Source organism: Artibeus jamaicensis, unplaced genomic scaffold (assembly GCF_021234435.1).
Source record: "Artibeus jamaicensis isolate MK-2021 breed Jamaican fruit bat unplaced genomic scaffold, CSHL_Jam_final contig_700, whole genome shotgun sequence".
Taxonomy (NCBI): Eukaryota; Metazoa; Chordata; class Mammalia; order Chiroptera; family Phyllostomidae; genus Artibeus; species Artibeus jamaicensis.
The window spans coordinates 7708538-7724422 of NW_026521930.1; the positions used below are offsets into that span (position 1 = coordinate 7708538).

General features: G+C 49.0%; 1 protein-coding gene across 4 annotated transcripts in view; it reads right to left on the reverse strand.

Annotated features, from left to right (window-relative positions):
* KATNIP (katanin interacting protein) overlaps nucleotides 1–15885 on the reverse strand; it is a 194420-nt gene that overhangs the window by 130733 nt on the left and 47802 nt on the right. For all 4 annotated transcript variants that reach the window (XM_053671630.1, XM_053671629.1, XM_037140018.2 and 1 more), the window contains one exon: nucleotides 5181–5257. In XM_053671630.1, coding sequence (XP_053527605.1) covers nucleotides 5181–5242 — 62 coding nt within the window. In that variant the 5' untranslated portion in view covers nucleotides 5243–5257. The remainder of the gene's footprint in view (nucleotides 1–5180; nucleotides 5258–15885) is intronic.

A 15885-nucleotide genomic window follows, 5' to 3' on the forward strand; every position in this document is an offset into this window, starting at 1 on the left:
GGCAGGCAGGGGGGAGTGAAAATGGCAGAATAAAAACAATACACATGCGGTAAGTGCTAAGTTGGAAAAAAGTGTGTTTGTGGACCCCGAATGGGAGGTGATAAATGTAAAAATTCAATCCGTTGTTAAGGTAGGGTGGTGGCATTATGGGTGATTTCTTTGTTTTTAAATGTTTCTTGAGCAGTCGCTACATCCATCTTTTCAAAGACAGTGGTAGGAATGTTTATTACAGACTGTTTATCTCTTGCCAACTTCCGAAGCCTGGGAGGGGCCTGACTGTGGGGCAACAGCACAAAACAGAAGGAAAACACAAGTAACTAGGAGACAATTCCCAAACACAGCACTGGCCGCTCTGGCTGGAGTGAACAGCCACAGGGCTCCCTCCAGGGACAGAGCAGTCTCAGAGAGAGAAGCAGAGGACCGCCCACAGGGAGCCCAGGCCCTACGGGAGCCCAGGCCCTACGAGGCCCCAACATGGGAGGAGGGCTCAGAATCTGACCACCTGGCAGAGAGCGCCTGCCTCAGCTTTCCTCTGGAGCCTGCCCTGTCTCCTGGCACTGCCTTAATGGTTATAGTGGCACCCAAGTCCCCAGAATCTGGGGCTGGTGCCCCATGTGGGCCTCCTTTTAAGCAGGATAATTTATGAAAATGAGGATTGATGAAGCTGATAAATGAGGAGATAATTATTCAAACTGTGAAAGGAATCGCTAAAGGAACTCTCTGCCGCAGCTGAGTAGTTCAGTAACATTCAGGTGGCATCAAAGGAAAGTGGTTTTTTTAAAAAAACTGATAGCCTGCTTTGCATAAAAAGCGGCCCTAGGTGAAGGGGATTCAGAAACACTAGACTGAGGCCCTGCCCTACTGCAGATGAAGACAGAGCTGCTGCCCCTGCTGCCTGTCCGCGCTGCTGTCTCACGGGCTTGGTCCGTCTGCAGCACGGGCCTCCCTGCACAGCACAGTAGAGTGTGAGTCCCTCCTTCCTCCCTCCCCACCCTCAGAACCTGAGCCCCTGGGCATGGAGGTCCACGCTGAGTGTGAAGAACAGTGAGGGACACTCTTGAGACCTGTTTCTGGGACAAGTGGCCCCTAGTAACTCCAGGTCTAGTGAGGAGAGAAGGTGCAGGAGCACGTCCTGACTCAGCCACCATGTACCTAATGCACAGAGGCGTCGTCATTTCTATTTTAGCCCATATTGACCTCATTTGTCCAGAGAGCTTTTTTGGACAGAAGAGGAAGTGGAGACACCAGGAATTAGCACCCAGACTGTCATGAGGGAGTGACAGAGAACATGACAGGCTGTGGCTAGATGGTTGGAGCACAAGCAGGGCCCAGGTGTGAGAGGGCTCGGCCGAGCTCGAAGCGCAGGCAGTGCTTTGCTCACGAGCCCGACTGTGGCTGGGTTCAAGACTGAACACCCCCGTCTCTAAGCCCGGAGGTCGCTCTGTGGCTGTGGACCAGCCACATGGCTCCTCCGGACCTCGGTCTCCCAAAGGTCGACTGAGGGTTCTCTACGGGCCAGGCATTCTAGGGCTATCTGGATGTCAACTCAGGGAGAAGCCGTGTTTGACAGTAAATGATGAGGATGATGATGAAGAAATCAAGCTTGGGTGGTGGACTTATGAGGGACCCTCAAGTACCTTGTCTCGCTGAACCCTTCCTGGCCCCACGACTCAAGTCCTACCACTGGCCTGTTTTGTGGGAAAGCATGCCCAAGGCCCGGGAGCCAAGGAAGCAGCCAACATCTAACTTCCGGTCAGCAAAGCTCCAGGCCTGTCTCCCAGACACCATTCTGGTCTTTCCTGTCCCCTTACCAAGTATCACCACAGGTGCCCTGAGCAAGGAGGGTTCGGGGAAGGAGCAGTGACTCCCCCCCAGCTGGGGGTGTCTGGAGGTGCTGGCACTGGAGTCCAGCTTGAAGCATGGGGGAGCAGAGAGCAATGGTGCCAACACCCTGCCACTCCTTCCAGAACCTGGGTGGCCCAGGGGCTCTGGCGTTGACTCTCTGGGGTGTCACCACCCCGGTCCGTGTGGGTGGAGGTGGCTCGTGTGGAGGACGAACCTCCCCGCCGGGAGGCTTCGCCATTTCCCCAGCGTGCATGGCCTGGGGCGGGTCCCCAGGTTTCTCTTCTGTAAAATGAGACCAGAATGCCTGCACCTCTCCGGTCACCGCGGGAATGGAACGGAGACCAGGCTGAGGCTCCCACTCAGAGACCAGCCCATGGAGGCCACCACTGGGTGCTGGTTCTCCCCTTCCTTCTTTTTGCCTGAATTTCCTCTTGAGGCAGTAGGTTTGCCTCTCATATGAGTATGTTTTCCTGTAAGTCTCCCTCAAAGACATTTTCCAAAAAGCAAATTATACAACTGCTGGATTTCTGCGTCTGGCCCGCCCTCCACAGTTGAGAGGTGAGTGTTGCAGCCCCTTGGCCGTTGGCTCTTCACTCCCTCCCCATATCTCAGTGCTGTGATCACTCTGTTCACTCTCGTGAGTCCTGCTGAGCATGAGTCCATCTTTCAGAACCACCAGGCATCCTCTGGACGAGTCCGTGCAGAGCAAACTGGCACGCCACATCTCCCAACTTCCCCAGTGACCCTGTGGTCACTGTCTGCTCCTTCTGCACCCTTATAGGTGGCCTGGTGCCCACTTGTCAAAGCCTGGGGAGTTCCTCCAGGGCAAGGGCTGTGTGGTGGACACCCGTTCTTTCTGCCTGCCCAGCACCTGCCCCCAATCTTCCAATCGCAGCCCTATAGATTCCCTACTTCCTCCACGTAGTTCCCTACTTAACCCAGTCCTTACTTTGCCTGGTTTGGGTGAGACTCATTCCACCCCTAGCCTAATGGGTGGCCAACAAGTGGCCCTTCAGACCATGCCACCTGACTGGACAAAGGGGGTGATTAGCTCAGGAATGAAATGGGGCCCCAGCCTGACCAATGGGAGCCCTTACCAGCACTTCTGCTGGAACCATTAGGAAAGGAGTATCCCCTCCCCTCCAGGTAGGATATAAATGTGGGGGTTCCAGGAGCTGCCTTGGCCCCCGTGAGGGAAGCACCTGCCTGAGATGACTTCCAACACGGGAAGACGGATCTAAGAGATGGACAGTGACTGATTTTGGTGACATAATCTGAGTGCCTGGATCCAACTATGCCTGAAGCCAGATAACATCCAGCAGTTTTTACTCCATAAGCAAGTTTCCTTGCTGGGTAGAGTCCCCTCGCCCTGCACTTCTGTACCTGCCAGTAAGGAGCACTGACACAGTCTGCATCTCCCTCACCACAGCGCTCCTCACACCGGTGGTGATGCTGGGCACTGAGAAGGAACTCGGTGAACTCCTGCTGAATGAAATGATAACGGGAGCAAGGCGCCTGGCAGGTGGCTGGCGCTACAGAAAAGGTGCGCTCCCCCTCCACCTGTGTGTCCACCTGGAGGCGTTTCTCTTTGGCTCCACCTTCTGATTCCCCGTCACCAAGCCAGCTCCCTCTTGGTGACAGCACCTCCCCCAAATGTTATGGCAACTCAGGTTTGATATATTTTTAATCGCCTTTGTGCCACCACCCTGTCACACTGGGTGTTCTCCTACACGCTGTATCGGCTGCTACCTCTTTGATCATGCACTGACTGATCCTCCAAGTAAAGGAAGCAAATTGTTCCTACGACACTCTCCTCCCAGAGAAGTCACATTTATTTGATTAAACGATCACCCAGGTGCTGGAGGCACCCTCCAGCCTGCCAGACACTGAATAGAAATCAATGTGCCCCATGGCATTAATGATCATAAAAAACCCACATGGGGCCAGGCGGCACGGCCCTTCCACTATTCCGGTTGGAGGTCGCCCCTGGGTTGGAGGGAGCCGGACACCGCCTCCCAGCAAAGGAGGCATTTCTGGCCGGTCCCGGACAGCTGTCTGTTCAGGAGTTCTCCACGGGGGGAGATGCGGCCTCACCAGGGAGTGTCCGGGGATGTGGCCGGGTGCTGTTGTCATAGATACTGGGGGTCTTAGTGGACTGTGGCGAAGGGGCCAGTGGACAGGAACACTAAACCCCTACAACACATGGGACCACCTTACACATAAAAACCTGTCCCATGCGGCACGCCACCAGGGCCCCAGGAGACAAGAACTGGGAGTTCAGCTAGTCAGACAGGAGCTGAATCCGCATTCAGGATGACAATCCCTGCCTGGGCCCTCTGGCCTGCAAGACCCCTAGCTCATTCCGGCAACACAAAGGCCCAGATCAGCACCCAATCCTTCCCTCCCTGCAGGTTTGCTTTAGTGGTCTGCAGCGTTCTTCCATTTGTTTTGTGCTTTCGTTTCAATTCATTATTAACGCTTTAAAACTCAGGAGGTTTCACAACACAAACCCAGATTTCTAGCTTCGCTGGCGACCCTGGAGGACAGGAACCCCTGGGTCTGTGTTCCCACAAGCAACTGGCCTGAGCCAAGCACCGGAATGTGAAAATTCCAGGCGCCCACTCTCCCCACTGAGCCAGCTTCCCAAGCTGCCCTGCCCCTCCCAGCATGTGAGTTTGCAGAGCTGGCTCACTGCAAGGGCCCAGGCCTGAAGGCGAACACACTGAACTAAACGGAACTTCCCCGGCCTTGCAGATTCTCGTAGCCCTGAGGACACCGAAGCTTCTCTCAAACCAGACCCCCTGTTTTGACTGCGGTCACTAAACACTGCCTCCATCCACTGTCAGCTCTTTCAAGAACCAACGCTCTGGAGTCAAAATCCATACTCACTTAACTTTAAATGTGGACCAACTCAAAACACAAATGTAAAATGACTCCGCCTTTACAAAAATGAGACATGATTACAGCTCAGATTTCAAAGGACCAGCACAGCCTGCAAGATCACAGACTGGGCTATCCCGGTGATTGAGGCACAGGCCCTGCCAAATTCTAGCTCTTCATGACAAACCCACCTTCTCCCAGAACAGAACCGGAAAGCAAGAGGGGGGCAGCACTTACACGTGGAACAGTTAGCTACAGCTCAATCAAAAGATGCAATTAAATCAGTGAACGGAGAAATAGGAGCTGGCATTGCAGAGGATAATAGTCCCAGCCTCTGAGTGGAGGTGACTGCATCCCACTCCTACGTGAACCAGAGTCTGCATGCTGATAATAAATCTAAATCGGGTTTTTATTGGGCTAATATTAAGGGTTGCCGGCGAGTGGCTTCATCTTACCGGTTCCTCTGCTGAAGCAGTATTAAATACTCATCATGTTTCTCATCAAAGTCTGTCACCATGTCCTTAGTGTAACCCTGAAACAAAGAAACAGAGCAGTGTGACACCAGAGCGCAGGGACAGGCACTTACTGAGGCCCAGACAGTGCGCCCAGCCTGCGAGGCAGAGGCAGAAGCTGACCTTGACGTCGGCTTGGCTCCCTAGGCGCGTCACTCTGGAGCCCCAGAGCCCCAGAGGTTGCCTGATGGCCCAGTGGGTCTTGAACACACACAACTAATGATCCACAGAAAGAAGGGCGAGTCCCAGTACCGCTGCTCATTCCTCCCATGCCCTACAAAATCAAGGGCTTGAACAAGATCTGGGCTTCACTCTTTTCTCCCACTCATTACTAACCTTTCTCAATTGTTAGAACCAGATGAGATGCAAATCAGTTGTTTAAGAGGGGATCTCATCTTTCTCATACCACTGCGAGACAAATGCATGCTTACTATAAACAACTCTCAGTAATTACAAAAACATGTGACTCAGAGCGTCAAGGCCCCTTTAGAGCTGACATTTAGGGCTTTGCACCTGCCCTTTCGGCAACAGAGCTCTGGATTTCCTTCAGGGAACCATTCTGCCCTTTCGTTCAGTTCACTGGTTTCCTCAGAAGCACTTGACAGTGCCTTTGTTCTCCTCTTGAGTCACAAGACCTTGGCCTTGGTCTAACCAACCAACATAGTGCTTTCCCCAGCCACAGTAATTCACTGATCTAAGGTTGAACCATGACCCCAGCTGGGCCCCTGAAAGCCAGCCCTGGGCTTTGCTGATATTCTCAGGAAAAAGCTGCTGCCCTTCCACGGCAGTGCTCAGCTGATGAGACGCAGGTCTGGAACTGCCTGAGAATGACGTCAGTAAAGACAGCAGATCTGAGAGACAGAGAGAGATTCCTAATGACATTGTTTGAGCGCCTGGATCCACCCATGCTCAGAAAAGTATCTAGGCGATTTAGTTATGACTTGACAAGTTTCAGCTGAGCCCTGGCTGATGCAGCTCAGTGGAATGAGCGCTGGCCTGTAAACCGTCACTGGTTCAGTTCCTGGTCAGGGCACAGGACTACACTGCAGGCCAGGTTCCCAGTTGGGGATGTGCGAGAGAGGCAACTAGTCGACGTATCTCTCACACATGGATGTTTCTCTCCCTCTCCTTCTCCCTCCTGTCCCATCTCTCTAAAAATAAATAAATAAAATCTTTAAAAAAATACAGTGACAGGTATATACTAGCAAAATCCTCATTATAATTTGACATATATCCCTCAATGTTTCTCTTTGCTTATAATATACATATATACATACTTATAAATACACACACAAACACATATTCCTTTAAGCAAAAACAGGATCACACTATAAACGATGCTTTGCAACTTTCTATGTTCTTTAAATAACTTTTTGCCAAGTAATGAATCAAAGAGAGAATATCAGTTTGGTTCTAGTCACAAATTATAGGGATTAAGTTTTAATTGGCAAGTAAGACATTTGTAATAAAAATGCCATTTGTGTAAAAATCCAAATCATCAGCCTGGGGAGAAGATGGAGGGGAAAGATCCCCCTTGTTCTCTTCTTCATTTGTCACAGTCTGGCTTAGAGCCCACTGCGCCGCCAGACCCCTACCCAAGGGTGACCCCAACCTCCTTACCCAAATGTAATAAACAGCTCTTCCCTTCTCCCTGTCCAGCGCTCCGTGCTGTGGGGAGCGGCTGACCACCTACCCCTGCCCCAGTTCTCCTCCTCCAGCTTCGGCAGTTCTGGGTGAGCCTCCTTTTCTTCCAGCTTTCTGCCTGGGCCTCTCTGGCTACCCTTCCTCTTTGGCCTCAGACATGGATGGACATTGTCTCTGTCCATCGCACTTTTCTGGGTCTCTCTCCCTCTGTCTTTACTTCCCTTCCAATGACAAGGAAATGGCCCCCTGGCTGGGGAACCCAGAGGGTCACTCCTAACCCAAGGCCGGAGCCTACGGAGCACTGGATGCAGGACACTGGGTCTGGGGAGGAGGCTCCATTCCTTCCAGAACAACAAGACGTGTGTCGTGTGGACACTTTAGGCAGCTTTCCTATATGCGTGATTCTCCCCTGATCTTCAGAGCAGCCCTTGCAGTGGTTATTATCACCCCACTTAAGATACAAGGAAGCCCATCCAATGCATCTTAAAGAAACTTGGATCCTCCTCCAAGGCAATTTACATAACCATTTTGAAATACTGAAATGAGCACTGACATATTACAGTATGGAATGAAACATTCTATGATACTGTCAGATGAAATATGAGACTTCGAAGAGATCTCAGCTGTGGTAGGCTGCCTGCCCCAGGCCCTCACCCGTACTCTCCAGGAACACATTTATACACCTTCGCCAGGAGGAAGACATCATCAGCAGACTGGAAGAGCGCAAGCATTTATCCAGCCAAACTTTTTACCAGCCTGTGCTTCTCAAATGCTAATGTGCACACCAATCACCTGGAAATTATGCTGAAAGGCAGGCTCTGATTCAGGAGAAGTGGGAGTGTGGGGCATGGCATTTCTAACAAGCTCCTTCTGGGCCACACTTTGAGTAACAAGGCCCTAGATTAGTCTTCTTATTCCCACTATTCACAATACACCCACTTCTAATAGGATGTCTTTGAACTTGAGCTAAGAAGAACACGTTTTGCAGTCCAGCCTGGCTCCAATTCGCAGGGCAACATTGCCATTAGTCTCCTCGTCCATGAGGTGGAGGTAATGGCAGCATCTGTCTGGGTGGAGTTTCCTTCCCCCCCGGGGCCAGCGTGGGCTGCACACAGCGACAGTGGGAAGGGCTCAGCGCAGCACCTGGCACTCACAAAGATCTCAGCGAACGTCACTTACGCTCACATTTACAGAGTTCCATTATTTAAATATCGCTATCCCAGACCACTCCTGCTCCCACTCATGCTCAATCCCACCGATGCCTTCATGATTCTATTCCTTTCTCCAGAACTCCGCTCCACCCGCTCCAGCTCCACCCAAATCCTCTCTAAGGCCCAGCTCAGTTTCCAGAGTCTCCAAGAAGCCATCCCCTGACATTCTCAACCACCCCACCTCAGCTCATTCTGAAACCCTGTAATTAGTATTAAATGATATACAATACAGTGTGGGAAAGTGTACGACTAAGTGCTAAATTGTTACCACTCAATTATATATTTTGCTCACTAATTATCTGGGCATTTGGAGACTTGGGAGTCAACCCTGATCTCTCTGCTTCTTACCTTTTTTGAGCCTCAGTTTTCTCATCTGTAACAAGGGAACATTAATAAGGGCCCCCACACAGGGCTGCTCTAAGAACTAACTAGGAGAAAAGTGGGAGTAATTCAGGATCCTTTCTTTCTTGTTCTCCCTTTATAATCCCAGCCAGAATACAAATCCCTGGAAGGCAGAACCAGACGAAAGCAGAGGGCACACTGCCCGGGCAGCCTGTCCCAGGCGCCAGTCTCAGCTCCACCACGGTAGCTCAGTGAAGACAACCTGGGAGGCAGGCTTCGTACCACCTCAGCCAACCAACCCTCACCCCCACTCTGATGGGGCACTGATTCAATTATTCAATTGAATGTACGGGGTATTTTTCTGGAAAGAGAATCCATAACTTTCATCAGATTACCAAGGACCAAAATAGGAGATAAATGATTATAATAAAACGTATAAAATGTGAAAGGACGAAGCCAGAGCCATTTGCTACCGTGGCACCACTTGCTGAGCAGGCCTGTGACCTTGGTAAACCTGAACCCATTTCACTCTTCTGAGTCCGTCCCCAGGACTGGACAGTACTGGGAAGCAAGAACAGAACTAAGCGCTCCCCACAGCCACAGGCGGAAGATAACACTGGAACAAACTGCAGCCTGGAGTTACAATACTCCAACAGCCCAGGGCCTCACAACAGCACCCCCCTTTTTTAACCAATTATAATCCGGTAAAAAGCTCAAAGCCCCCTCCCTCCATGCTAGTGTGTGTCTCCACATGGTGCCCCTCTCCGCTCTAGGAACGTGAATACAAACTTTACTCTCTACACTCTCTTCCCTTCTTTCACAGCCCATGTCACTGACCACCTAACATTTTGGTGGCCCATATGGGGACATTATTTCTCCCTCTTCCCCAGCCCCTGAGACTTGTGACTAGGGGAGCAGGGGGCAGCGAAAGCTCGACCCAGGCTAACCCCCTAACCCTGCCTCTGTGAGGTTCGGAGAGAGAAGCCTAGTCCTACTCCTCCGTCTCTCTGGACTCTGTGGTAGCCTCCTCTCACCCATCTTCACGGCCAGCGATCATTCAGTAAGTTTCTCTGAATCTTGGGATGAAAACATCCAATGGAAAGTGACAGCTTATCCCCTTGTCTCATTGTCGTAAACCCGGTTCTGGGTCTATCATGTTCATAGGGCTTCGGCTGGGCAGGACGGCTTCACCATCTCCCTGCTGGTTCGGTCCACCCTCCAGGCCCAGGGACGCCTGGCTCTGAAGCAGAACCTTGTGTCTGGCCGCTCAGCTCCAGCCACAGACCTCTAGTTTGTTTGAGTTAGGGACGCCCTCTTCAAACCTTCCCCTGTCCCTCAGCTGTTCTCATCCCTGAGACTCCCTTCTCTCTTCTTCTTTGTAGTTCTCAGTGTGGGCAATACTCAATCGACCCCGCCCAAAGACTCCCCATTGGATTGTCTACTTAAGAACTTGAAGGCAGGATGGAGGCATAGGTAGACACACTGTGCCTCCTCACACAACCAAAATAAGGACAACAATTTAGAAACAAAATAACAACAGAATGACAGAAAATTGAACTGTATGAAAGTCCAATAACCAAGGAGTTAAAATAGACACATTCATCCAGACCAGTAGGCGGGGCAGAGTCGGGCGGCCAAGTGGAGAGGGGTCGAGGCACAAAAAGCGGTGGCACAGGGCACACGAGGCATCCCAGGTGCGCAAGACAGCGACAGGCAAACCCTGGGCTCACAGGCAGTGACTGAAGACCCTGAGCGCAGGGTGGCGACAGGCAGACCCAGCAAGGGGGTGAGTGTGAAGCGAGGGACTGTGTGCAAGGCGTTGGCTGACCCGGGGTCCCACGTTCATGTGCAGATAACTTTGGAGCGAGACAGACCGCACAGCCCAGGGTCCCAGGGCTGGAAAATAAAGTCTCAAAACATGGATTGAAAACACCTGTGGGGGCTGAGGTACAGGGAGAGACACCCAGGCTCACAGGAGAGTTCGTTGGAGAGACCCACAGGGTCCTAGAATGTACACAAACCCACCCACATGGGAAACAGCACCAGAAAGGCCCAATTTGCTTGGGGGAAGCTGCGGAAGGGACTGAAATTCACCAGAGTGTGGAGCCAGCACCATTGTTGCCTCTCTGACCCCACCGCCATATACAACATCACAACCCAGAGACCAGGTTGCCCCGCCCTGGTGAACATCTAAGGCCCAGCCCTTCAGTACGTAGCAGGCGTGACAAGATTTAAAAAATGGCCAGAACAGAAGAACAGATCAAAGCTCCACAGCAAATACAACTAAGTGATGAAGAGATAGCCAATCTATCAGATGCACAGTTCAAAGCACTGGTGATCAGAATGTCACACAATTGGTTGATTTGAGTCACAAATTAGATGAAAAAATGAAGGCTACTACACTAAGTGAAATGAAGGAAAATGCACAGGGAATTAATAGTGATGGGAAGAAAACTGGGATTCAAATCAAGGGAGTGGACCAGAAGGAAGAAAGAAATGACCAAACAGAAAACAATGAAGAAACAAGAATTCAAAAAATGAGGAGAGGCTTCGGAACCTCCAGGACATCTTTAAATGTCCCAACATCCAAATTATAGGGGTACCAGAAGGGGAAGAAGAACAGCCACCAGTGGAAAACTTATTTAAACAAATAATAAAGAAGAACTTCCCCAATCTGGCAAAGGAAATAGACCTCCAGGAAATCCAGGAAGCTCAGAGAGTCCCAAAGAAGTTGGATCCAAGAAGGAACACACCAAGGCACATCATCATTACATTAGCCAAGATTAAAATGAGGGAGAGAATCCTAGAAGCAGCAAGAGATAAGGGGACAGTCACCTACAAAGGAGTTCCCATCAGACTGTCAGTGGATTTCTCAAAAGAGACCTTCCAGGCAAGAAGGGGCTGGAAAGAAGTATTCCAACTCATGAAATCCAAAGACCTACAACCAAGATTGCTCTATCCAGCAAACCTTTCATTTAGAATGGAAGGGCAGATAAAGTGCTTCTCAGATAAGGTCAAGTGCAAGGAGTTCATCATCACCAAGCCCTTATTATATGAAATGTTAAAGGGACTTATCTAAGAAAAAGAAGATAAAAAATATGAACAGTGAGAGGACAGCAAACTCACAGTTATTAACAACCACACCTAAAACAAAAGCAAACTAAAAGGACAGCTAGATCAGAAGTGGAATCATAGAAATGGAGATCACATGGAGGGTTAGCAACAGGGGAGTGGGAGGAGGAGAAGTGGGGAGAAGGTACAGAGAATAAGTAGCACAGACGGTAGGTAGAAAATAGATAGGGGGAGGGCAAGAATAATAGGGGAAATATAAAATCTAAAGAACTTGAGACATATGGTCATAAACTAAAAGGGGGGAATGGTGGGGGAGAGGGTGTGCAGGGTGGAGGAGAATGAAGGGGGGAGAAATGGGACAACTATAATGGCATAATCAATAAAATTTTAAAATTTTTTAAAAAAAGAACTTGAAGGTGCCCTGTCTGGTGTAGCCCAGTGGATTGAGCAGGCCTGTGAAGCAGAAAGTCACTGGTTCAACTCCCAGTCAGGGCACATGCCTGGGGTTCAGGCCAGGTCCCCAGTAGGGGGCACACAAGAGGCAACCACACACTGATATTTCTCTCCCTCTCTTTCGCCTTCCCTTCCCCTCTCTAAAAATAAATAAATACAATCTTAAAAAAAAAAAAAGAACTGGAAGGCTCTGGGACTTACCAGCCTCAAGCCCAGGCCTTGATTTTCTACTGCGGCACAGCCTGGCCTCAGTACAAACTGGGTGCCCAGGACGCCTGACCCACGAACAGGTCTCTTAACTGTAACGCTATCCTCCAACTCGACCTTTACTGTTGTCAACTCCATCCCCTCCTTGGGTTTAGTTATTGAGAGAAGGAGACAAGATTTTGACTTTCACCTGGAATTCTAGACTTCTCCTAACCATACCTTTTCATTGTAATTTGCCTCAGTCTACCACCCCCCACCCCCCGTATTTATTTCCAGGGCACTCCAGTCCCTTAAGTCCGTGCTCTTTTAATCAGTGTTACCCAGAAGAGGTGACGCTATTCCTTACCTGCCTAACCCACGTCCTGCATTCCACTCCCACTTGGAATTAGGTTTGGCTCCACCGAGCCCACGTTGAGGGAAAACAAGGGTACAAAGAGGGAGAAAATCTCACCCACCTCCCAGACTGTAAAACACTCTGTATTCTCCTCCTGGAGACCTGGGAGCTGCTAAATCCTGGGAAAAACTGGGCCTGCCTCTCAATGCAGAGAAAAAAGTGGCATTTAAACTCAAGCCCCTTTTCTGCCCCTTCGCCTGATGAAACCAAAGTCCTTCCAGGAGAAGCCTGCCTCTCTTTCCCCACCTTTTTGAAGCACGTTTAAACACAGGGTCCTCTTCAACTACTCTTGTCTAGGCCATCTTTTAAAATACAAATTTTGGAAAAAAATAATTCATATCAAAAGGCCAAAAACCTTAGCTATATCTGAGCAGCTATTCCTTTGTAAATGAGTAAATTCTAATAGAAGTTATTGAATGTCCAGGTATTTTTTTTTAAGATTTTATTTATTTATCTTTAGAGGGGAAGGGAAGGAGAGAGGGAGAGAAACATCAATGTATGGTTGCCTTTCATGCGTCCCCTGCTGGGAACTGGCCTGCAGGGAACCTGCCTGCAACCCTGGCATGTGCCCTGACTGGGAATCGAACCGCGATTGTCTGGTTCGCAGGCCCGCGCTCAATCCACTGAGCTACACCAGCCAGGGCGAATGTCCAGGTATTTTGAAGTAACATTAAATACTGAAACACAGGTGGCTGGACCTGCCTTTGGCTTTTTACTACGAAGAGGCTGCGGAGAGGATACGGAGATGTAGGTAAGCGCCTCGTGCTTTATTGGAGTCCAGTTTCTCGACAGTGAGAGTGAGTCTGCCAACAGAGGAAGCTGTGTTCCAACAGGCATGAAATGCGTTCACAGAAGTCAACCTAGGGGATGTTGGTTACTTACTTTTTTATCATTGGAAATCAAGGTTTCTAAAAGTTAAAAATTCAAATTAAGTTGGAAAGAAATTGCATGATTTTAATACTATCAGGCATGAGGCACGGAGATGCAATTTTAAGGGACAGGGATTGAAAGTAAGTTAGTCTAAAGATGGTTATTTCTGAAGGGATAAGAAAGTTTTTGAAAGTCACAGAAAGGTTTGTGAAAGTTTTAAATTTGTGAAGAAAAGAACCTCAGGTGACATTCTTTGCTGACGGGTGGCACCTGGAGCTGTTTCCGTTACACTTTCTCTTGCCCTTGTCAGTGTGGGGAAACCCACCCGTCAGCTGTGGAATAAAACCCTTCATCGGAATGTGTTTTGTCAATGCTGAGATAGAAGGTAAGGACATGGAGTCACCCTACATGACCGTCCCCAGGTGACACTTGGGACCGGGGTCCAGTGAGTCAGGAACCGATCACCTCTGATGTCCAAAGGGACCCATTCCTTCCTCTTTGCTTGGTGCTCTGATCATTGGTGAGGCCCTGCTCCGGGCCCGGAGTAAACACACACGTGGGCAGCTGTGGGTGGGTAAGCCCGTGCCCAGGGCATCTGGCTGGCGCTCTCATCTTTGGTGAGGTCGCCCTCAGGCGCAGGGCAAGCACACCTATCTCTGTCTCTCTGCTGGTGTGGACTGTGACCCCCGGGCCACCACCTGGAGCACACGCCTTCTGTCACCAGGTTCCTGCCCTTTCGGGGCCTCCGCCGCCCATCCAGACTGTCCCCACCACCACTCAGCAGCTCTCAGAGCATCACCGAGAGTCTCACAGGTCGTCCTGCTTGGTACTTAGGACCTTCCGTCCCCATCCCATTCTTGAAAGTCGTCAACAGCAAGTAACGGAAATCTTACACTTTCTTTACAAAAGTTAGTGACTCAAATTCCATGTGTGGTCTTTACATGTTGAGGCTTCACACGTGCGGTCTTTATGTGGTACGTGTTTGTGTGTTACACGTGGTGCATCTTCTGCCTCCGGTGGGCACAGCCAGGGTGTAATGCTTTAGTGGTCTAGGAAGTTAAATACCAATGCAAGTTAAACAGGATCCTGTGATTTGGACAAAATATTTGATATTAAAACTGGTTTTAAATTTGATTAATGTCTTTTAGGGTCATTACCAAAAATGTGTTGTTTTACAAAAAGTTTATGTTATAATCTTTTGGTTAAATATGACAACCTTCCCAAAGTTTAAATTTTAAAAAATGAGAAATGACTTTGAGCTACTCCAATGGGCCCCTGAAATCCTCAAGGATTTTTTTCTCTCCCCACAAAAAAAGATGTTTTTGAACAAAACGGGCTGTTTTAAAATGCTCAAAATTACATGGGAAGCTTTGTCAAGCTGAATAATAACTATTTTATTTATATACATATATTTTTATCAAAATAAATTTTCTAGAAATTTCAGCCTTCCCCAGGGAGGAACTTGCAAAGATTTAAAGTCGAGTTCCAACAGGAAGCACTCGAGGGTAACAGGTGTCCCGTCAGTGACACTGGACAGGCCGAGACCACTGTTCCCTGTGGGGACGCGGAGCAGAGGCAACTCTGGGCGTCCGTGTGGACACGCTGGGGGTCTGCGCGCTGTCTCCAGTGCTCAGTGCCCAGTGTGCGCTTCCAGTGGGTCCTGTACAGCGCTTTAAAACCTTGCATACTGTTAGGTCTGTGTGTCTATTAAAAAGTGTGCGTTCAAGCTAAAAAATATGGGCTTTATATTGTTCTTTTATGTCACTTCATAGTATTTATCACTTATCAAGACAATGCTATCTTGAGACATTATATTTTACAAAGAAGCAAAGTTCTTTATCGATTGCATTTTAATTGAATCTATGACCATGTCATTTTAAATTTGGTCATTTATAAACAGTAACTGTTTTACTCTAATGCATCTGCAAATGTATCTTTGAATAGGCTCATGAAAAAGACGCCGACTTACTCCAAGTTATAGGTATCTGAGTAGTTCATGGAAATGCTGGCAAATAATCAAGACAAAAAATATTGGTCATATGGGACTAAATTAACTAAAGATAATTGTTATTCTAATGACTTTGTTCCAAATATTGCTCATTTTAAATCTTTTTTGTTTTCCAGATATAAGAGAACTTGTTTTTTCTCTGGAACAATTTGTAAGTTATACCCTCATAAGCAATATTGAAACATTATATTTTCTCCCTACCTAATCCCTCCAGAATTCGGCAAACTCTTAATGAGTGTGTATTATTTTCATGGCAATATGTTTGTTTGCATAAACCCGGGAAGAATCTGTTCTCTATAAATAGCAGCAGTTTGCAAACTTGGTTTGATTAACCAAGTCTTTGACTGAATGTCATGACCGAAGGAGTCAGGCCTGGACTCTGGGTGTCACCAGAAAGCCTTAAGGAATTAAGACCGACTTTCGAAGCCAGGAAGAGCCCGCTGGAGA